General features: G+C 45.7%; 1 protein-coding gene across 1 annotated transcript in view; it reads left to right on the top strand.

Annotated features, from left to right (window-relative positions):
* PITRM1 (pitrilysin metallopeptidase 1) overlaps positions 1-23,589 on the top strand; it is a 31,166-nt gene that overhangs the window by 3,362 nt on the left and 4,215 nt on the right. The window contains exons 3-22 of the mRNA XM_081834226.1: positions 321-427; positions 774-925; positions 2,244-2,358; positions 2,455-2,551; positions 4,008-4,168; positions 5,071-5,197; positions 6,716-6,804; positions 8,066-8,194; positions 10,011-10,124; positions 10,317-10,413; positions 12,886-13,020; positions 13,239-13,377; positions 13,898-14,014; positions 14,992-15,124; positions 16,914-17,034; positions 17,309-17,385; positions 18,997-19,162; positions 19,535-19,635; positions 20,882-21,002; positions 22,537-22,608. Of these exons, the coding sequence (XP_081690352.1) occupies positions 321-427; positions 774-925; positions 2,244-2,358; positions 2,455-2,551; positions 4,008-4,168; positions 5,071-5,197; positions 6,716-6,804; positions 8,066-8,194; positions 10,011-10,124; positions 10,317-10,413; positions 12,886-13,020; positions 13,239-13,377; positions 13,898-14,014; positions 14,992-15,124; positions 16,914-17,034; positions 17,309-17,385; positions 18,997-19,162; positions 19,535-19,635; positions 20,882-21,002; positions 22,537-22,608 (2,370 nt within the window). The remainder of the gene's footprint in view (positions 1-320; positions 428-773; positions 926-2,243; positions 2,359-2,454; positions 2,552-4,007; positions 4,169-5,070; positions 5,198-6,715; positions 6,805-8,065; positions 8,195-10,010; positions 10,125-10,316; positions 10,414-12,885; positions 13,021-13,238; positions 13,378-13,897; positions 14,015-14,991; positions 15,125-16,913; positions 17,035-17,308; positions 17,386-18,996; positions 19,163-19,534; positions 19,636-20,881; positions 21,003-22,536; positions 22,609-23,589) is intronic.

Raw genomic sequence — 23,589 nt, 5'->3', positions numbered from 1 at the left:
CCACGTTCTACACACCGTTCGTTATTTTATACGCCTCTTATTTAACGTCTAACCCCTCTTTTACCTTTTCTTCTTTTTTTGCTTGGTGCTTAACTGCCTGCCTGCATTCTGTAAGAATTGTGCCCAGGCAACTTGGTAGAATAGCTTGTGCTCACTGGAGAGGCCCTGAAGCTTTACCTTTGCCTTTATTTATTTGTGCATTGTTCAGCTTTTGAGATCCTTGTTAGTGTGAGTCAAATAGCTTAACGATAATAAAAACGATTGTGGCCATTTGTATTAACTGAAATAAATGTGTATTTGTGTGTGCTTGCCCACCGTAGGTGACAGCTGTACCCGAGTTATTCTTAACTACTGTCAACCTGAGCCATGATCAGACGGGAGCCAAGTATTTGCATGTGGCAAGAGAGGATTCCAACAATCTCTTCAGGTAGGTGCGTTGGGATCAGGGTTTGACAAGTCTCGCTAGGGATGGGGATAGAATCGTGAATTTATGGGAGTGCCGTTTAGAGCCTGCAGGTATGCTCGGAGACCCTCCTAGGTGCATTAGAGGGCCCTCTGCCATCAATTTGTGTGGAAGGTCAGAGGTCAGTATAAGAATTTGTGAGTTTCTACTGCTTTCTTCTTCTTAAGGTGCCACTGAGAATGCAGCTCCCACTAAAAGGAGGGGAAATCTGGGGTCCAGCATTAGAGGAATAACAAATTATTTTTATGTGTACGGTGATGTTTTACTTCCATATTTTAACCTCTCCAACCTTTTCCTGATCACCTTACAGTGTTCAATTCCGTACCACTCCAATGGACAGTACAGGTGTCCCCCATATCCTCGAACACACTGTGCTTTGTGGTTCGCAGAAGTATCCTGTCCGTGATCCTTTCTTCAAAATGCTAAACAGGTCACTCTCCACGTTCATGAATGCCTTTACAGGTGAGCAAATGGGAACAAGCAGCCTCTTGCGTTTTCCCCGTGCAAACGGCAACTTACTCATATGATGAAATCTATGATGCCTGTCGCTCCTTCCAATTCCAAACTCGAGTGGAGAGTGCCGGCAGGACTGTAGCCAAACCAAGGCTGCTGAGAAATGAGAGGGGAGGTAAATCCATGGTTGGGGCAGTGTGTGTCATTGCACGAGAACAAAAATAAAAGAAAACTAAGAGGGTAAAAAAGCCACCAATCAGGACTGAGCATGCTCTGCAGATATTGAATGTATAGTTACAGTTGGAAAATAACATGGTAGGGAGGGGTAAGAATGAAGTGCCTTGCTTTGAATGTTCCTGGAACATTAAACTCCCTTTAGGCAGGAGGAAATGCAGCAACATTTTATTGCAGGCCTCAGCTGCATGTCAGTTGCTGTAGAACTGGTTCAGATATGTGGAAGGAGCCTTATGTGACTTACTGAGAGACCCAGCGCTTTCCTTAAGCAGCAGTTTTTGAGTTCTGCATGTTGCATTGAGACCTTGGAAAAATGCAAACTGCAGCCCCATTTTGATGCACAGCCCATTTGGCCCCTGCCCCCAAGATCCCCATCAATGCATGCTTCTTGTCTGTTTACTGACAGAAAGAAAACTGAGTTGGAAAAAAGGAGACGAGAGCACAGTGCTGGGAAGCTTCTGCAAAACGGTCCGCTTAACGCCTGGCTCAGATCTGGGGACGATTGCTGCCCTTGATAATGTGCCCGCCCTGTTTGGTTCAAGGGCGGAGCAAAATATATCATTTCCAAGCAGAAGCTTCTGGGTTTAACCCTTTGGCATCTGCAGTTAAGAGTCTCTGGGGGCAGAGCTGGGGATCATGAAGAGCCCCTCCCAATCGTTTGCAGATGGTAGTGGGGTAAATGGAGGACGGCTGCAACTCTGTGTAAGGCAGCTTTGGGTGTAGATAGCCAAGGAATCATGGTCTTGGGGAGTGAGTTACAAAAAAACACCTCCTGATCTGTTAACTATAATATCTGAGAGGATCTCTGTTCATAAATGAGATGAGCAAGACTATTAGAGCGCAAGGTTAGCAATAGCCCCACCATCTCCTGTCTATCCTGGGAGCATGGATCCAATGGATCTAAAACCTCGCCCTAGAACACACAGCCTTCTCAGAATTGCAACAGAGGAGGGGGTTTGCAGCAGCAATCCTTGCTAGGAAGGGGCTTCAGAGGACAGGCCTCCCTCCTCGAAAGGTAGAACCATGGAATCGCATTGTCCCTGAAACACCTTCATTAAATTCTTAATATTTATTTTGTTGTCTTTCCCCACAGCTAGCGACTATACTCTCTATCCATTTTCCACCCAAAATCCCAAAGATTTCCAGAACCTTCTGTCTGTATACCTGGACGCCGTGTTTTTCCCTTGTTTGAGACACCTTGACTTCTGGTAAGACTTTCACGTTTTGGGCACATATACACACACGTGGTGGTGCTGCCCGAAGGAGTGTTGACCCTCTGTGTTGCGTGTCTTCATCATGCACAGGCAGGAAGGCTGGAGATTAGAACACGAGGATCCAGCAGACCCTCAGACACCGCTAGTCTTCAAAGGAGTTGTCTTCAATGAGATGAAGGGAGCATTTGTAAGTTCCTTTTTCAAAATCGTTTTAATTTAAGAACGTAAGAAGAGTCCTGCTGGATCAGGCCAAAGGCCCATCTAAGTCCAGCATTTTGTACTGTTGTGGCCAACCTGATGTCTATGGAAGCCCACACACTGGACCTGAGTGCAAGAGCACACTCTCTACTTGTGATTCCCAGCAGCGGACATTCATAGTTAAGCTTTCCTAACCATGCATACAGCTTGGCTTATCCACTCCTCCCTTTGCTCTGCTGCTTCCATCACCCTCCTGGAAAAAAACTGCTCTTTAGTGCTCAGTCAGAGCTAACAGGAATTTGGGTTTTCCCTAGATTGCCATTTGTTCTAATGTATCACTAAAGAGCTATTTTTCCATTGGAAAGGAGCAGGCCAAGGGAAAATCTCCTTGGACCCATGCATAGAAGGTGTGGGTCAAGCGGAAAACAGCCAGGACATGTGCTTTCTAGGCACAGCACATGCAGAAGTCTAGATGAGCCCTGTATATTTATATATATACAGCACATTTTATATATATATTGTACATTTTACAATTTCTAATGTGCTGTAAGCTGCTCAGAGTGGCTGGGGAAACCCAGACAGATGGGCGGGGTATAAATAATAAAAACACAATCATCAACATCATGTCCAATTGAGCTATTGGCTGTATTTGTAGGAAACCAGTGTTTCTAGCTAACTGTGGTTTATTGTGAAACAAGCACTAGATTGGTGCACACAGCTCCATCAATCTGGCATCGCTTCTCCCTGACATGAGCTGGGGAAACAAACCAAGAATCCATGGTTTAGCTCGGCTTCCTGTGAGGCCCAAATATGGGATCCTGAATCCCTAACAAGCCAGGATTTGTAAGCTGTCAACAAACCATTGTTTAAGTCTGGATGGTCATCCATGCTTGTAGGGGGCAGCCATTTACATCATGGGATGCTGGAGCCACTCCTAAATCTGCACTTCAGGTAAGATCAATTCTTTCTCATGTCAGAGGAGTAACGCAGGAATGATCAGGCAGCATGTACCAGTATGATGCTTCTTCACAACAAAACATAATAAGCCAGTGACACTCACTCATCATAATGTTTCAGTGCGTTCACAGCATAATTCAGTCCTTTCCTATCAATCTATATATTTTTCCACAATTTAATGCTGAAATGGGGAAGCTTCTTTAGCCTGAGGGCCGCTGTCCCTCATGGGAAACTTGCTGAGGGCCACATGCACTCTTAACTCCACCCTGAGTCTTGGTTAAGAACGGGGTTGGACTAGATGACCCTCAGGAACCCATTCAACTCTACAGTTTGGTGATTCCTTCCACTGTTTTCCTGTTTTCTGGGGATTATTGGGTTCTCCAGGAAAACTGTGGGTATTACCTGACGTGCTCCCTGAAGTCACAGTGGTCGTTGCAGGTGAGTTTTGCTGAAGCTTATTTACTCTTACTTAAACGATTTCTTTTAAGACAGACAACGAGAGAGTATTCTCCCAGCACCTTCAGAACAAGATTCTCCCTGACCACACGTACGCAGTTGTGTCTGGTGGCGACCCGCTGAAGATCCCCGATCTTTCCTGGGAACAGCTGAAGCAATTCCATGCAACACATTATCACCCTAGTAATGCAAGGTGAGAAGCGTGCGTCCGAAAGGGAAAGGGGTGCTTTGTAATAATCCCAGGAGTGCCCAACACAGCTATTGCAGCTTCAGCTCTCAGTTGGGGGAGCCAGGAAATAAGTCAATCCTAGCTGGGTGTGTGGTGTGTGTGTTTCATTTCCTGTGCAAATGACCCAGGGGCTTTTAAGGGCCCGAGGTTGCCCCAGGTGGGTCTCCGCAAAGATGCCGGCTAAGGCTGACTAGGCCAAAGCTTCCTTCTTCTGATGAGACACTCAGTTTATCACTTTCTACGAGTGCTTCATTGTGGCCGGAGAAAGCAAGGAGCCATTTTTTAAAATAAGGTACATGTTTCTGCCCAACCACATGCCCCAACTTCCTATCTCTGTGCCTCTAGTGAGGGAGCTCTCTTCACTTTCTGGCCCATTTTTTCTATGGCTTTCTAGACTTTTCCAAGAATGCAAAAATCACTGGTTTTCAGTAGCTTTGCAGCCTTTCGACTAAGATTAAATGTAGAAATAATTGCTTTTTGCTTAGGAGCGATGCTGAGGTATACTGCTCCATGAATTGTCATTTTAGGATTAATGATGTGTATCATTAGCATTGGGAAAGTATAAACAAAAGTGAAAGATCTGCAGAATAATAGCATCATAGAATTATAAAGTTGGAAGGGACCCCAAGGATCATCTAGTCCAACCTCCTGCAAGGCAGGAATCTCAACTGGATCTTACGTGGCAGATGGTCCTGCAGCCTCTGTGAGTCAGAGATGGGCCTTTGGGCTTGACCATGGTCTAAAACATGGAACATAAATCTTGTGGCATCTATATGTGCAAATGGGAGTTTTGGGATCCAGGCTTTTGAATATGCAAGCTTATTTTGCCTGTTAATAGTAGTATATAATAAAAAATAAAATTCCAGGTTCTTCACTTACGGTAACTTCCCACTGGAACAACACTTGGAACAGATCCATGAGGATGCCCTGAGTAAATTCCAGAAAATTGAGCCGAACACTGCTGTCCCAACACAACAGCTCTGGGATAAGCCTGTGAGTATGCCATTGACAGTAATATTTCTACTTTGGATTTCCATAGGTGACTCTTGAGACCCACACAGGGGCCATTTTGTCCTTGGTCATTTCCCACAGAACGCTTTCCAGCCTAATTGTTTAGCAGGGATGATTGTAACAGCCACAATCAAGTCAAGTGTGGCTTCTAGTTACGTATCTTGTTAATAGTTCCTGATTGAGGAAAGATGGAAATCTGCCTGGCTTTTTCATCTCTTCCCACGATGTGGCTTTTCTGGTACATTTTGAATATGGAAAAAATTCTAGGAAACGTTTAGTCGTAGTTCAGTTTGTTTACATGCCATATTTCCCACAAATGCATAGGAATGAGGCTTTAATTTTTTTAAAAAAATACAATAGCATAATAACAACACACAAGAAAGAGAGATAATATCTAGGGTTGTGCAGCCTTGGTTCTGAACTAGATCAAGGGCCTTGTTTAATTAAGGTTAATTAAGGCACCAGGCAGGTATGCATAGGGGAGGGAGTTGCCCAGTATGGGCCCCACTGCAGAGAAGGCACTGTCTCTATTTTTTTTTAGCTGCCTGTTTTAACTCGGGTGAAAGAGGCTGGGTTCATGAGCAGCTCTGCCTTACACTGAGTCACTCCATTGGTCCACGTAGCTCAGAATTGTCCACACTGTTTGGCAGCAACTCTTCAGAGCTTCAGGCCGGAGTCTGAAGATGCCTGTTTGGTTGACTGAACCTCCGACCTTCTGCATGCAGTGCAAATGCTCTGAAAGGCTCCTATCTTCAGTGAATAGATCTTGGGGAAGCAGGGCTGGAAAAAGACCCTAACCTGAGGCTTTGGGGATCCACAGCTAGCTGAGCCTTGACTGTGCTGGGCGATTCTCTGCTTGTACAGTTGGACGCAGTCGTGCTTATGAATACCTGGAAACCACAGGAGGGGAGGGTGCTTTTCTGCTCCTTGGGTTTCCCACAGGAACCTGGTTGACCAATGTAAGAACAGGATGCTGGACTAGATAATAATAATTTATTACCCTGCCCATCTGGTTGGGTTTCCCCAGCCACTCTGGGTTCCCCACCCAACAGAATACTAAAAACACGATAAAGCACCAAACGTTAAAAACCTCCCAATACAGCCTTCAGATTTCTTCTAAAAGATAGTTGTTTATTTCCTTGACATCTGATGGGAGGGCGTTCCACAGGGCGGGCACCACTACCGAGAAGTCCCTGTGCCTGGTTCCCTGTAACTTTGCTTCTCGCAGTGAGGGAACTGCCAGAAGGCCTTCGGAGCTGGACCTCAGAACGATGGGGGTGGAGACACTCCTTCAGGTATACTGAATATACTGGTATATCTTATGTCCGATGGGTTGATGGTCTGATTCAGTGTAAGGTTGCACATGCTCAGCTACAGCATCCCACTCTCATGTGTCTCTTGCCAGTGGGCTTAACTCTGGCGCTTCCATATACTGGGGGCAGAGAGAGAGAGGGGGCTGCATTCCCCTGCCTTCTCAAATCATTGGTTTCTCTTTTGCAGAGGGAACACCATGTGACCTGTGGGACTGATTCGCTTGCTGCAGACTCCAAGAAGCAGACGATGGTCAGCGTCAGCTACCTCCTATCAGAGTATGTGGAATGGGAGATGGATGAGTTTCAAACAGCTGGCCGTTATCTGCTGAACAAGGAACCCTGAAATGCATTGCATTGGGCTCCCATCATCTCTGCCTTCTCCAGTTGTGCTTAGTGCATATTGACCCCAGCCACCAAAAGCATAAAATGACTAGTTTGGTGATGCTTAGCCTCTCCCCTTGGGATCCTGGCTCCCTTCCTTTTCAGCAAGGCTTAGCTGAGAAAGGGGTGCAATGGTCATTGTTTTTTTCAGAGGGCTAACTTGCATATCTTGATTACATTATAAAGCAGTCTGCCCATCTCCCAAAAGCTTGGGGCAGTGTCCATTGTCTCCCAACAACAATCCTACCAGGTAGTTAAGACTCAGTGGAAGGCAGTATATGACTGATAAAAAGTCACTAGGCTTCATGGTTGAGTAGTGATGTGGAGCTGTCACCAGGGGGCGCTGCTGTCTTTTGCCATGTTTTCAGTCCTCTGACAATTAAAAGCCATGAAGGTTACATCCCTGCAGTTATATGATGAGCTGGGATTACACATTTGCAGAATATGGCAGAACAGAGTTGCCATATGTCTGGAATTTTCTGGACATAGCTGGTATTCAGCCCCTTTAAGTAGTGTCTGGGCAGAAATTGCCCATGCCAGTAGTATAGATTTTGGTGATTTTGGCTTTTCTTGCAAACAACTTTGGGCAAAAACAGAAAACAAAAGCTATAGGCTTGTGGCACCATTGCCACTTTCCCACCCTCATAATGCTCAGTGAATCCACAGCTAACTCAGCACTGGACACCGTGGAATTACCAGTAGAATCCTTAGAAATTAGCATTTTAGAAGGTTGAAAGTGATTCACATGTGTTACTTTGTTATAAAACTTACCACAGCCTGATCAGGTAGGTCAGTCAGCCTTCTGCTGGGGTAGATTGAAATGGCTCCTCAGCTACCTGATTTCAGGAGTCATAAAAGGACAAATTATTTGGCCATTTTCTTTATTGATTTCGTATATTTATGACAACAAATGTGGAGAGTGGCACATAATCTATAGAGGTTCCTGTCTATAATCCACAGCTACTAAGAATGTTTCCGGAACCTATAAAAATGTCACAGAAGACTCTCTCCCATTTTCTGCATTGTTTGCCAGAATAACTTGACTAGCCTTGTGTAACTCTGCACCTGGATTCAGGTTTTGGTTTGGTCTTAACTGCCGTCGTTGTCCTTACATGCTGAATCCCACGGTACTATTGTAAACTTTTTCTCTTTTTAGCATTACAGATAATTTCGAATCCTTCACGCTGAACTTGTTGTCTTCGCTGTTGGTTGGTGGCCCCAATTCCCCCTTTTATAAAGCTTTAATCGAGGCTGGTCTGGGTTCAGATTTTTCGCCAGATGTTGGGTAAGTGTGTTAGCTGCGTGCAGCAGTGTAGGACTTCACCCCACAACTTTAGTTCAATTTGTTGTTTTTTAATTAAATTACTCAGGTTGGGCATTTAAAATAGGGGCAAAGCACACTTTGCTCTTTATTTCACTCCCCCGCCCCCATCCACCCATCCATTTTATATGCTGCTTAACACTGTGACTTCTAAGTGGCATAAAGTAAGGTTGCAACAAGGCAATGTGATGTTATGATCAGAGTATCAGACTAGGATCCAGAAGACTCGGGTTCAAAATCCCCTCTCATGCCACAAAGCTTACAGAGTGACTTTGGGCCAGTCACACTAGGCTGACACAAATGAAATATTTCACACTGCTGTTCCCTGATTTGACTTTGAGGGGGAGAAAAGAGTTCAGGCCAAGACCAACAAGTAAGTGAAAACACACCAACTGCAGGCAATTCTCGATTTCGGGTTATGTTCTGGGAGGGAGAAGGGACGCGGGTGGCGCTGTGGGTTAAACCACAGAGCCTAGGACTTGCCGATCAGGCAGTCAGCGGTTCAGATCCCCATGACGGGGTGAGCTCCCGTTGCTCGGTCCCTGCTCCTGCCAACCTAGCAGTTCGAAAGCACGTCCAATTGCAAGTAGATAAATAGGTACCGCTCTGGCGGGAAGGTAAACGGTGTTTCCGTGCGCTGCTCTGGTTCGCCAGAAGCGGCTTAGTCATGCTGGCCACATGACCTGGAAGCTGTACGCCGGCTCCCTCGGCCAGTAAAGCGAGATAAGCACCGCAACCCCAGAGTTGCTCACAACTGGACCTAATGGTCAGGGGTCCCTTTACCTTTACCTCTGGGAGGGAGAGCATGCAAAGCCAGAATCACATATAGTCAAAACTTTGGGTTCAGTGGCGGATGGGGTTGCCAAAGTCTTTCCCAGATGCCCACCCACCTTTTTAACTTTTTAAAACAGTTTTGCCAAGTGCATAAAGCTGAATGTGCACAAGTTAAATGTGTGTAAGTTGCAAATTACCTGTACTGTGATTTCATGGATAAAATCTCCTGGGAACTCGGATCAGACCCACACCTCAGGATTCCTGGTTGACTGGATCTCAGTTTGTGGAATGTCTGGACTTCCCACTTCTAACTAGTGCTAAATGCACTAAAAGCATTCTGGCTTCCTGAAATTTTAGAACTACTCTTCGTAGCTCTGTGTTATAACTTCCTTCTGGCGAATGGGCTGTTCGCCTGTGTTTCTACCCTTGCTGTTTGCCTTTATACCCCCTGTCTGGGCTCTGCTGTTCTTCTACCACTGGACCACATTTAATACAGCATGCCACTTCTTTCCCACTTGCCCTTCCTTTCCTGGGGCACAACTCTTTCAAGACTCAGTTGCCCAAGAGCGAAGGCGGAAAGCCAGAAGTGGGCAATCTCAGTCCCTAGGGACAAAATGTGGATCTTCCAAGCCTTTCTGTGTGGTCCTTGGGACTCTGCAAGCCACACTCCTTGGTAGTCCTTCTGTTCACCTTCTTTGGGTGCTTTTGCCTGGCTGGGACACATGCCTCCATTGAGATGGTGCCTCTTCCTTGCCTGGATGGGGAGAATAAGTGTGTCTCTCTCTTTGCAAAAACCTATGTAGTGTACAGCTAGTACGTCGCCTTCTCTACAAAGTTAAGGTCACCTTTATTGCCCCGCCCACTTTCTCAGGCTCCACCCATAACTGTCTTGTGGCCCCAAGGAGGCTACAATTGAAAGGATATGGCCCTTGAATTGCAACATGTCTCCCCACCCCTGCTGTGAGCAGCCAAGACATTTTTTCCTTCTTTTTCTTGCGTTCTGCAGGTTTAACGGCTCCACGAGAGAGGCTTATTTCAGCGTTGGCCTTCAAGGGATCGCCGAAGAGAACATTGAGACTGTGAAACAAATTATTTCCAGGACTGTCGATGAAGTTATTGAGTAAGTAAAAGCTGTGTGGGGTTGTTTTGTTTTGTTTTGTTTTGTAGTGGCTGGGGTGTATGTGAGTTATAGAGTGTGTGAGTCTTTCTTTTTGCCTGTTTTATAATGTTTCCATGGGAGTAGAAGTCTCCCTTCCGTGTGTGCTTTTAGAGCAATATTAACTGTCTGCTTGCTTGTTTGTTTTCTCCCAAGGAATGGGTTTGAGGAAGAAAGGATTGAAGCACTGCTTCACAAGATTGAAATCCAGATGAAGCATCAGTCAACTAGCTTTGGACTTGCTTTGACTTCAGTAAGTGCTGTTTCCCCAGTGATGGGTCCATGGCTTGTCTCCTCTCGAGTTAACAGCATTTCTTAACAATACCCTGTTAATACATTGGTCATTATTCCTGTGTAATGGGGTAGGAAATGGGTTAATCACAAGGTAGAAATGACAGCATTTCGCCAGTTCCAAGTCCAGTTAGCTTTTAAAGTTAACCTTCCATATTCAGGATAATCATGTCAAGAGTTCCATCTTGCCATTGCTTTTTAAACTAAATCATCTTTTCGTCATGTAATGGTTATAAGGGGTTGCTCATGCGTAAGTTACCACCACTCCTGGGGCCCGGTTGCCTGGTTTAACCTGTCCTGGCTGACAGCCCTTCACTCCGTGGCTGTTCAGTCGCTAGCAGAATCCGTCAGTGGGCGTTTTTTGAACCTCTTCCAGCAAAGAAGTTGTTTGACCCCCAGTCTCCTCCTACTCTCCCTGCGCGGTAGTCTTCTGCGCAGGGAGGGAGTGGGCAGAGGAGTGCCCGTGCTCTCCTCACTGTTTTCAGGAGAAGAGTTTTGGAGACCCCTCTCCGAATCCCCCATCTGCCCCCCTTCTCTACTGGTGTTGCACTGATTCCCTTCCCCAGCCGATGAGCTCCCTCTCTCCTTGCTGGCCCCCTCTCCAGCATCGCTTGGGAGCCTTGCCTCCACCTCTGACTCTGATGTCAGTTCCCTGACACGTCAGATTTCCTCTGCTGCACTCATTGGCATTAGTATTTCTTTGGTTATGTGCAGAGTGGATTTGATTTAAATCAAATCGATTTAAATCACGATTTAAACCACAATTTAAATCACGAGTCAGTAAGACTTGATTTAAATCATTTTTCTTACAGAAAGACTCATTCTTGCTGGTATAATCTTAATATTTACAACCAGAGGAAAGCTTCATTTTTGGAATAATAATTTTTCAGAGTAGTTTTTACAGTTATATCAAAAATTACTGATTTGGTTATACTATTAGAAATACATTATACAGATAATTATACAGATAATTATGAAATTATTGTGTATATTTGGACAACCTTTCTGCTGTACTTTACTGGAAGGAGAAAAATAACCATTTCCTTAATAACAATTTAAACAACTTATTTAACTAAAGCAATAACATTACAGTGGTGCCTCGCAAGACGAAAAGAATCCGTTCCGCGATTCTCTTCGTCTAGCAGTTTTTTCGTCTTGCGAAGCAAGCCCATTGACAGCTTAGCGGATTAGCGCTATTAGCGGTCTAGCGGCTTTTAGCGATCAGCTGAGAAGCGGCTTATCAGCGGATCAGCTGATAAGCGGCTTAGCGGCTTAGGAAAAGGGCGAAAAAAGCGGGGGGGGGAACCTGCGGGAACTCGTAAGACATTTTCGTCTCGCGAAGCAACCCCATAGGAAAATTCGTTTTGCGAAGCGCCTCCAAAACGGAAAACCCTTTCGTCTAGCGGGTCTTGCGAGGCGTTCGTCTTGCGGGGCACCACTGTATAGCATATGTATCCATGTTTGTTAACTGATGTGGTTAAATTTTTTTTAAAAAAAAACTTAGACTGAGTTTTAGCACACATGAAAAACTTAAAACAAATCCTTATTTCTTGAGGAATAGCCTTTGGACTATAATGTAACTTAAACAGAAAACTATCTTTAGAAATATTTTTCCTCCAAAAGCATTTATTTTGAAAATCTGATTTAAATTTTAAAAATCTGATTTAAATTTTTTTAAAAATTGATTTAAATAAAAAAAATCCATTATTTTTTTTTAAAAAAATCATTGATTCTTATCCACCATGGTTATGCATTTTCCTCCCCCCCCCCCCATATGTTACATATGTGCATGAAATGGTGTTTTTTTGTCTTTTTGTTCTGGAACAGCCTCTCTTAGGGAGCTCTACTGCTTCAGAATAAAGTTTGGATAGCTGTAAGATAGTGATATCTTACATACTTAGACTTGAGCTCAGGACCTTTTTGGAGGGCAGGTCAAGTGGAAACTGGGGGTAGAGAGAACATGCTTTGCATGCAAAAGGTCCCAGATTCAACCTATGGCATCTCCAGTTAAACCATTCTGCAGCTGGTGGTGGGAAAAACCTTTCCCTGCCCCTGCAGAGCCACTGCTGCTTAGAGTAGACAGAACTAGGGTAGATGGACAAACCTTCTTTTGCCACGTCAGGCTATGTTCCTGCTCCAAATGACAGAAGTCTTGGTCTTCCAAAACACTCAAGTTCCTTTAACTGGGGATACTGGCGAATGGACCAGTGCATTCAAGTCCTGTGACTGTACTATGGCTCATTCTCCTCATGCAGAGCCAGGTCTGTGGCCTACCTTTCGGGTGTTTGCCTGGCCTGTAAGCTGGGCTCCACAAGCAGAGGCATCTGCAGGTGTAGATGGCAAAATGGCCACTTCTTCAAGGGTTGCTCTGTGCAGCAGTCCTCCTGCCTTCCATGGCTGGCTTCTAATTGCTCGCCTCTTCTCATCCCTCAAGTATATTGCCTCCTGTTGGAACCACGAAGGAGACCCCGTTGACCTTCTAAAGATTGCCGAGAAAGTGGCTCGGTTCAGGCAGTGCCTTAAGGAGGACCCCCAGTTTCTTCAGAAAAAGATGAAGCAGTACTTTAAGGTAAGGACCCAGTTACAGGGCAGGGGACGATGACTCTGGACCTGCAAAGGTCCATCACGTCCAGCACCCTGTCTCTTGACAGCGGTCAGCCAAGCGCCCCAGGCTAAAGAATACCCCTCTCCCATGATGGCCAGGATAGATCTTAAAATAGCAGACTATTCTTTGTACTGATGGACACTCCATTTTCTGTTTTCTTCGCCTTGGTCCTGGGCAACTAGGGTAATCCCCATAGGCTGACGCTGTCGATGAGTCCAGACGGGGCTTTCTATGAGAAGCAAACCTCGATGGAAGCGGCAAAGCTGAGAGAAAAACTTGAGGCCCTTTCTGAAGAAGAGAAGAAGCTGACATATGAAAAAGGTGGGGCGTTTTTCTGCCTGCTTTGACTCTCTTACGTTTATGTGGATAGAGGGATGGACAGACAGACAGAGGATGTGAATAAGCTGCGGCTTGAGTTGGTGGTTGATCTCTGCGCCCTTCTTGTTCTCCTCTCCCCCGTTTCTGTATTAAAAGATAACAGAAATTTAAACCGCATTTGTTGCGGTTTCCCATTTGAGGCCAACGCGCGCTTTGAAAACCGACGTTTATTTTTGTGTTTTTATATTGTGAACCACCCTGTGGCCCTCAATGAAGGGCAGTATAAAAGTTTTAAAAGAAATAAATAAGTGAGGGGAGATTTGTATCCCTTTGTATTCCACTGCCTCTCCAAAATTTGGCAGCAGGGGACTTAACTTTGAAAACCACCAGGAGCTGTATGGGAAGCAAATTCATTAAATTCCCAGGAGAAAGTTGTCAAATCCTTCCTGTTGCCGCTGAACCTGAATCCCTGTTGGATAGTTTTTGTCAGAACTGCTGACCGATGTTCCACTTTTCCTTCTAGGGTTGGAACTGCTTGATCTGCAAAGCAAGCCTCAAGACACATCTTGCCTCCCAGCTCTGAAGGTCTCGGATATTGAGCCTAGGATTGTGTTTACTGAGCTGGAGACGTCACTTACAGGTAAGACGGAGTCACTCAATGCTGACGTTCTGTTACAAAACAGAAAATGTAGAGCCAGTGAACGTGGTTAGCCCTGTGTTGGAATAGCAGCTCTTTCTCAGTCTGTTGACGCCACTCTGGGTTCCTTCCCAGGTGGAAATGCAGGCAGGTTTCAGTTTAGTATGAGAGGGCTCTGCAACATAATGCTTGCTGGATACAGTAAAATTTATAAATAGCCTAATCACAAAGTCTCTAGACAGTAAAATAATTATCAGTAATGTACAGATAAAATTACAGTGGTACCTCAGGTTACAGACGCTTCAGGTTACAGACTCCGCTAACCCGGAAATAGTACCTTGGGTTAAGAACTTTGCTTCAGGATGAGAACCCATTAGCTAAAGTGGTACCTCAGGTTAAGAACAGTTTCAGGTTAAGAACGGACTTCCAGAACAAATTAAGTTCTTAACCCAAGGTACCACTGTACTGCAATTTAAAGTCATGTATACATAACTGATTTTTGCATCCAGATAGACTGGGGTAGGACAGGGAGGTTTTAGCAGGTGTCTTAAAGGAGCCTACAGTGTCTTAAACATTGCACAGTGAGTGCTCCTGTACAGGGTTGCAGCCAGCCAGTCCATTTTTCTGGGTGCTCCATTCCATTTCCCATGTTTTCTGAGGAAACTGTCTCCTCCTGAGTCAGGCCACAAGTCTATCTAGTCCAGTATTTTCAACACTGACTCTTGGGGTCTTTGGGGTTTCAGAAAGGAGTTTCTCCCAACTCTTACCTAGAGATGTAAGGGATCGAACCTGGGAGGTGGGGCAGCTTGGAATGGGTCTGTGGGTCTTAAGCTTTTATACGAGGCAAGAGAAGGGTTTGGGCTTGAATTGTACGGTGCTCTATATTTCCGAATGAGGCCGGGCTTGTTTCTGAAACACTGCTCCCTCCACTCTCCAGTTCTGACACCATATATTGATGAGTTCTTCTCATTTGTCTGTAGCTGAGGATGTCCCGGTCCAGTACTGTGCTCAGCCCACAAACGGCATGGTGTATTTCAGAGCGGTTTCCAGTCTGAACACTCTTCCGGAGGAGCTCCGGCCTTACGTCCCGCTTTTTTGCAACGTCATCACCAAGTAAGGAGGAGCTTTCTATTTGTGCTTTGGGGATTTATTCCAGAGAGAGCCCATGTGGTGCTTCCAGATGTTGGACTGCCAGTTCCCCATCAGTCCTGACCACCAACCATACTCCCTCGGGCTGATGTGATGCATAGTCCTACAACAGCTCGGTTGGAATAGCTCAGTTGGTAGAGCACGAGACTCTTAATCTCAGGGTTGTGAGTTGTGGCCCAAGTTGGGCAAATGATTCCTGCACTGCAGGGGATTGAATTATAAGACCCTCGTGGACCTTTCCAACTGTACAATGCTAAGATTGTGAACATCTGCAGGGCACCCCGTGGGCTATCTCTGCAATAAACTTCATTCCAGCAAAGGTGGTTAATGAACACTGTCTCTTCCCTCTTCCCTCTCCCTTCTTTTGGGGTTGATGAGTTGACCTAAATTCAAATTATTTTTTGCGGGGAGACTATTGGGGTGCATTTTGTGGATATTGCTCATTTAATGGTATTACAGTCTATCTTTATAGTGTAATGAGCTTGAAGAAAATATATCCTTGGCCAAGAAAGTTATTCATGTCAGCAATGTATAGGCAACACAAAGATTTCGTTTTGGACTTGTTATGGTTTGAAGGAATTCTATAAAAGATTGTTTATTGCATATGTACATGGTCATCATGTTGCCTATACATTGCTGACGTTCTCTTTGCAACACAGGGGTTTGTTTCGTTACTTACTACAAGAAAGTTGTTAAACAGTTCTCTGAGCAATTGTGGGGCAGGCCCTCTGGTACTGGGGCTGGTGACTTGGGGTACAAAGTTTTTGGGAGAAGAAGAGCACAGCTGTGATTCCTGCATTGCAGGGGGTTGGACTAAATGACTGTTTGGGTCCCTTTCAACGCCACAGTTGTGTGATCCTGTAGTTCTAAAGGAAGGTGCCTTGTACCATTTGGGGTGGCTTACCTGTGGCCTTCCAGGTGTAGCCCCTATCAGCTGCAGCCGTCTGCCAGGGGTGATGGAAACAGCAGTCAAGCCACATCTGGAGGGCCAGTGATTTTGCCTTCCCTCCCTTACACTGACTGGCGGTGGTTTCTCCCAGCTCTGCCTGGAGATGCCCAGGGATTGAGCCTTGGAAGCTTTCATTCATTCATTCATTCATTTTACTGCATCCTCAAAGTGGCTTGCAACAAAGAAACATCTCAAACAAAACACCACAATCTCATAATAACATAGCAAAACAAGAACACAGTAACAATTTCAAAACAACGTAGCAAAACCATTTCACAGTAGCAGCGAAGCAGAAATATAATAACATACCAAAAAACTGCATTTCAATACTAAAAATGCAACAAGATTACTTCAACAACATGCAACATCCAGTAACAGAAACAACAACCCTAAAGTTGTTGCTGTCTAGACTTGGTTGCTGAGCTACATCTCTGGGATTGCACAGAGGTTTAGTGTTTAGTGTTGCTGCCCCCAAATCTGCTATGCTACTCTTGAAGCTGCAGTGACCTTCTGAGCTCCAGCAGTCCCTCTTCCTATTTGCTTCTGTTTTGGGCCAGCAGGTTTTAAGAGGACACCTGGCATGTCCTCCTCTAATGCTGCCATTGGGCTTTTGCCTAAATCTTCAGGTCCTCCATCCCCCAGGCTACTCTTTCCCAGCTCTTTCTACCATTCCTCTTAGGGCTCGGCTTCCAAAGCCCTTCTTCCAACATGTGCAAAATAAATGCCAGGAGAGAAGATAATTAAATGCTGCAGGCCTTTGCTTGGCTTGCTGTCTACACCCTACTTGCTCTCTCCTTCTTGCAGAATGGGCTGTGGTGCTCTCAGTTACAGAGAACAGGCTCAAGAGATAGATCTGAAAACAGGGGGCCTTTCTGTCTGCCCTCATATCACCGTGGACGACTCCCACTTGGACGTGTATGAGCAGGTAAGTCAGTCTCCAGGTCAGGTGTCATGTGGCCCTGGTGCTCTTTCATGTTGGGGCTGTGTTGGTTAGAGATGTGAGTGCCTCCCTTGCTGCAGATGAGATGCAAACCTAATTAATGACTGGCAATGTTGCTTCCTATTTCTAAAGCACCATGCCCAGTAAATAACTGGGAATCACAACTGAGCAGATAGCTGTTATTCCTTAAGTAATTAGTTGAGGATCTCTTACTGGTTTGTCTACTGATTTGAGTTTTCTTGTTAAATTTCTCCTTTAGGGTGTGCTCTTTTCTTCTCTCTGCCTGGATCGAAATCTGCCTGCCATGATGCACATCTGGAGTGAAATATTCAACAGGTACTGTGTGTGTGTGTGTGTGTGTGTGTGTGTGTGTGTGTGTGTGTGTTGTTTGCAGTTGTGTGCTTTCCTGCTAAAAGAGCTAAATGGCTTGCTTTTGATACATGTCACAAAGCTTGGAGATACTAGAAAATAGAATAACACCCCCAAAACGTGGCCATTCATTTCATATCACCCTGAAAATGAAGTAAGTGCATAGCTAAATGTGCACAGGATTAAGCATGGGTTTTGTTTGTTTGTTTGTTTGTTTTGTTTGTTTAATTCATAACAAGGTAACTTATTTTTTAAAAAGAAAGCATATAGCTCCGTTAGTAGAGCCTAAGACTCTTAATCTCAGGGTCATGGATTTGAGCCCCACATTGAGCAAAAGGTTCCTAAAGTGCAGGGGGTTGGAGGACCTTTGTGGTCCCTTCCAACTCCATGATTCTCCGTGAATATAAGAAGGTTCATTCTACTGAAGCAGACCATTGGTCCATGGGGCAGCCTGTTGTCTCCTGTGATTTCTTGTGAGTCTCAGGCTGAATAGCACTTTCCCTGAATGCCTGAGATCCTCCCCTTTAACAGACTTAAACTGGATGTACTTTGCCAACAAACTATGAGCCCAGTCCACAAGCACTTAAAGATGTCATGCACAGCCATTGTTCAGCGTGGTGTGAACAAACCTGGGTGAACAAACTGCTGCCCTTGTCGGAGGCAGTGTCCCCCCGATTACCAATGTCTGGGAATGAATGCTGTCATGCTCAGTCCCTGTTTGTGTACCTCCCACAGGGACTTGGTTGGCAAATAGAATGCTGGACTAATTGGGCTGTGGGCCTGATCCAGCAGTTCTGTCCTTGTGTGGGAGTCACATCAGGTGTAGCTGGATGGAGTACTTGAGAAGCTTTTGATTCAACATAGCTTGCTGGGTTATCTGAGCCCAAAAATAGGCTGCCTTTACAGTGGTACCTCAGGTTACAGACACTTCAGGTTACAGATTCCACTAACCCAGAAATAGTACCTTGGGTTAAGAACTTTGCTTCAGGATGAGAACAGAAATCATGTGGTGGCTGCGCAGCAGCAGCAGCGGGAAGCCCCATTAGCTAAAGTGGTACCTCGGGTTAAGAACAGTTTCAGGTTAAGAATGGACCTCCAGAATGTATTAAGTTCTTTTTTTAAAAAAAATAATTTTTATTAACTGGCCAATCACATCAAATTAAATCACATCATATAAATTCCAAATTACAAAGCCAAATTTTTAAATTTTGTTGGGGGAACCCATACTTCAAGATCCAAAGGGGAATGTATTAAGTTCTTAACCCGATATACAGGTACAACTGTATATCTAATCTAGAAGCCACGGCTGGTGCAGAACGCAGTAGCCAGGCCACTTGAATGCTCAGAAGAAGAAATTGCCCTAAAAACTAAGCAGCTGCTGAGAGCATCTCTGAAAAGCACTCTAGACTTTCCAGCGGAACGAACAGGGCTGGTGGTTATAGCTGGAAGTTTTTTGCCCAACTCTTCAGCGATGGCTGCTTCTAAGCCCTTTCAGTGCTTTTCTGCTGTTATTCTCTCCCCCCCCCCCCCCCCCGCGCAAACTGATGCCTTTCTGCTTCCTCTCTCCACTTTCTGCAGCCCTCACTTTGAAGATGAGGAACACTTCAAGGTTCTAGTCAAGATGACGGCTCAAGAGCTCTCGAACGGGATTCCCGATTCCGGGCACATGTACGCCTCGATAAGAGCCAGCAGAACCCTGACGCCCGCCGGAGAGCTGCAGGAAATGTTTAACGGCATGGAGCAGGTAAGGGGACAGCCGAGAGGAGAAGGCTTCCATCATTCTGAAAGAGGAGAACTGGCTTAGATGAAGGTGTCTGATTTGTCTACCCAGCCCAGTGCTGTGCACTCTGCCTAACAGCAGCGGCTCCACAGAGATTGAAGCAGTCTCTCAAGTAGCCTCTTCTTCACACTGCTGTTTCTGTTCCAACAAGAGTTCTTGCCTGAGGTTTCTAGAGAAGCACATTGAAACAAGGGAGAAATTCCCAGCAGCTATCTGTGGAGAAGAAGGCGCCCCGGTTGTTTATAGTCACATATTTTAAGGTCTCGGGTCTGCTTGGTGGGTTTTCATTGCTTTTGCTTTACTATTCATTCTCTCCTGCCTGCTGCCCCAATTCAGGTGAGATTGATGAAGAGGATTGCAGAAATGTCCGACATTAAGCCAGTGCTGCGGAAATTGCCGCGCATCAAGAAATACCTCTTAAACAGCGACAACATGAGGTGAGGCTCTGTTAATGTTCACCTGATGTGACCCTAAGCTAGCCCCGCGTGGATTTTTAAGCCCTTTGCTGGCTTCCCTCCTAACTTCCTAATAGTGAATCTTGCATGTACACAACTGTGTGAGAGACAGGTACTCCACAAAGCATTCAGTTAGCAGGCAATGGGCAAATGAGAGAGAAATAGTCTGCCTTCTCAAGCGTCATCCTGGAATTACAGCATCCGAAGTCCAAAACTCTAGTGGCAAACTAAAGCATGAAGTAAATGAAGATTCTTAAAAAGTAAATTGCACTTTTGCATAGTTTGGAAACACCACTTGTTGGTCTGCAGGAGGGGGTGGGGTAGTACATGAAATCTGTTGCTGATGCAACCATCAGCAATAAAGGAGAATTATTGAGCACCCTCCCTCCATTGACCCAAGAGAACGCTGTTATTCTGTGTTTCACTATTTGCTTGTTCGTAGTATTTTAAAACTGAACTGCCTTGAGTTCCTTGGCCAGGAAGGTTCTGTATAAATGCAGCTGGCAAATAACATACTACTTCTCAAGATGGCGGCCTTGGGAGTCCACAACTCTTGGCTGCTCAAAGCAAGAATTCTGGTCTCCATCCCTCTTACCAGCAGGGAGAAGAAGGGAGTGTGATTGCTTGGGTTACTGCAGTTTGAACACAGCTCCTGATTTCAGGCAGCGGCAAGTGCATCGACCTAGCTTGGGAAGGTGTGGCAATGAGGGGAGCGTCGTGATGTAGCAATTAGAGTGTCGGACTAGGACTTAGGAGACTGGGGTTCAAATCCCTGCTTGACCGGTGAAGCTCACTGGGTGACCTTGGGCCAGTCACTGCCCCTAGGATTGACCCTACTTTGCAGGGCGGGGCATAGTGATTAAATGTTGAGAGGAAGAACCATGTACACCACCTCGGAGCGAAAAAGGTGGGCTATAAAATAAATAAATAAATAATCTCCCAGCTTTGTAGCTGGGGAAGTTGCAGCGCTGCTGCCAGGACCTCCGAAACCTCCCTGCTGAGCCTCTTCAGCTTCAGAGTCGGAGGGAAGCCTGGCTACATACTGCCCTCGCCACACAGAGCACTCAGAGACCAGAATTATTGTCTGCCCAGCATTTTTTAAAGCCGGTGATATTTGATGGCTAAACAGAACTCGACTCGGAAAATTGGGGAGGTGTAAAAGCGCAGTTTGTTCCTCGCAGACAGTGTGATTGTGCATGCGGCTAGATGCGATGTATTTTCTGCCTAGATGTTCGGTGAACGCCACCCCTCAGCAGATGCCACACGCTGCGAAAGCCGTCGAAAGGTTCATAAAGGGCATCGCCCGGAGTAAAAAGGAACGCAAGCCTGTCCGCCCCCATGTGATTGAGGTAAAGGAGGATTAGCAGAGAAAGCATTTGCGTTTCAGGTGACTTTCCAGTTCTCATGCAAATGAGAGGCAGAATTGGCTACATATCCAGTGCATTTTTCTGTAGCTTGTGGAAATACAAATCTTGCAACACAGGCTGCCAAGGGCGCCTCCCCCTGCTCTCTCACATTTCCTTCCTGCTGTGGTTCCTACAAATGTGAGCATGTTTCAAGTACTATTCTTCCATCCCTTCCAGAGGGAGCTGAGGCTGAGATGAGAAGGGGCAGTGCCTTTTAGTTCATTGATACTACAGCTGAATTCTACGTGTTGCTGATGGTGTCCAAATTTGATCTGTGCAATAGAATTTGAGGAGTATTGAGAGGGAGAGAAGACATAGACTGCTTCCCTCCAAAGATGCTGTTAGCTCCGTAGAGGGAGATACCCCAACAGTGCTTGCATTTCTCCCCAGTGGGCCAGATAGCTTCTGGGAGTGGGATGGGGATTTAGATCAGGGAAAATGTCCTACAGAGCTCCAATAATGTATGAAGCCCCCTGCAGCAGTTTTTTAAAGCCAGAGGAGGGATGGAAGGCTGATAGCCCATGTCACTTCTGATAGCCCATGTCACTTCTGCTTTGGCTGTTCTCATTGCCTAGGTGGGAGCCTGTTTTAGCCTGGGAGCCGCATTCCTTTATAGAGAACCTTCTGGGGGCTACATGCCAGAGTTGGGTGTGGGCAGAGCAATGGCCGTGACCCATTTGTTGTTGTTGTTTAGTCGTGTCCGACTCTTTGTGACCCCATGGACCAGAGCACGCCAGGCACTCCTGTCTTCCACTGCCTCCCGCAGTATGGTCAAACTCATGCTGGTAGCTTCGAGAACACTGTCCAACCATCTCATCCTCAGTCGTCCCCTTCTCCTTGTGCCCTCCATCTTTCCCAACATCAGGGTCTTTTCCAGGGAGTCTTCTCTTCTCATGAGGTGGCCAAAGTATTGGAGCCTCAGCTTCAGGATCTGTCCTTCCAGTGAGCACTCAGGGCTGATTTCCTTCAGAATGGATAGGTTTGATCTTCTTGCAGTCCATGGGACTCTCAAGAGTCTCCTCCAGCACCATAATTCAAAAGCATCAAAAGCATTAGCTTTGTGCAATAGGCTGCATTTTGGCCCCAAATCCCAAGTTCCTGTACACACTCATATCCCCATTCTCCATTCATGCATTATTACAGTGTAAGTTAGGCAGAAACACTGGGGGCTCAAAGCAGATGCCCTAGAGGGATTCAGCCTGGGGAGAGGGGTTTTTTGGAGAGCCAGATAGAAAGACACAGAGGGCCACATTTGGCCCCTGACCCGGAGGCTTCCCGCCCCTGTCTTACATTGTAATCCTCACAGGGTACCCCAACATTAGCACTGCCTGCAGGACATGTTTTGAATGCAACCCTTAGTGTGATCAGCAGCAAAATATTGGACACAGCAGAAAGGAAATGCTTGGGGAAGCTGTGCTGGTTACTTGGGAGAAACCAATCGGATCTCTGTTGTTTCAACCAAGATTTCTCTTTGTAGAAACCTTCAGACCCCAAAACCGATGGCAGTGAGGCACCTGCTTGCTCCCAGATCACCAGGAAGCTCATTACGGTGAGTCTTAGCTCATTTGCCTTAGGTCGAAGTTGCCAGTATTTGTCACTACTCCCCAAATTGAGCCTTACTGCTCTGAAGATTAATGTGTTCCTTTATGGTCACTTTTTGGGGGAACCTGAAGCCTTAGCAGGAAGCTAAAATCGGGTAGAAGCTTGGGGAAGTAAAATGTTCCCCATCCCCAAAAAAACACACAATTGTGTGCTGGTGGCACCCAATTCTGCTTCCATGAGTTGGTTTTTCTTTTAGAAATATTTCTCCATACTGGCTGGACAGAAAAGAAAAAACCACCCCAGTGGCAAAAATCAAGATTTCTTAGAGTTGTTTTGAAGAACGGTCAGTGATAAGTGGCTGGCAATTGAGGATGTTGTTTGTCACCTGCACAGGAAAAATGTCTTAGAACAAAAAATGGCAATCCTGTGCCCTATTGTTGGTCTCCAACTCCCATCAGCCCCTGTCTGCATAGCCCAGTGGTCAGGGTTGATGGGAGTTGGAGTCCAGCAGATTCTTGGAGCCGTAACTTTTGTGTCCCTACCCAAGAAAGACTTCGTTGTAGACCTCCTTCTATGTAAATTCAACAATGGCAGGTGCATCTAGGGTGCAATTTTTGCCCCACAAACTGGTTGGAGAACGACGACTTAGCTATGACCCATCTCTGAAACATTTTTTGCCTCCAGAAAGTTCTTCAAAGTGGCATACAAGATCTTTTTTTAAAAAAGTTGAATGGAATATAAACAGTCTGCTCTTGTATTCCAAAGATTGTCTCCTGATTTATCCCCACTTGGGCCTTCATAAAGTTATATTTCTAAAGCTACTAACGTTGCTGGGCTGTGTCCAGAAATTAGAGGTAACCCAAGCCCTGCCTTCATTGCTTATAAAAGGCAACGCTAGGCTAGGGAGGGAGGGAGAAGAGAGTTAAGTTACATGTCAAGTGAAAGTGTATTCTGTTGTACGCCTGGGGAATGCACATCCCCTTTGCAA

Source organism: Podarcis erhardii (genome assembly GCF_964252035.2).
Source record: "Podarcis erhardii genome assembly, chromosome: 12".
Taxonomy (NCBI): Eukaryota; Metazoa; Chordata; class Lepidosauria; order Squamata; family Lacertidae; genus Podarcis; species Podarcis erhardii.
Note: the sequence above shows the minus strand (reverse complement) of the source record. Positions and strands in the feature narration are given on the sequence as shown.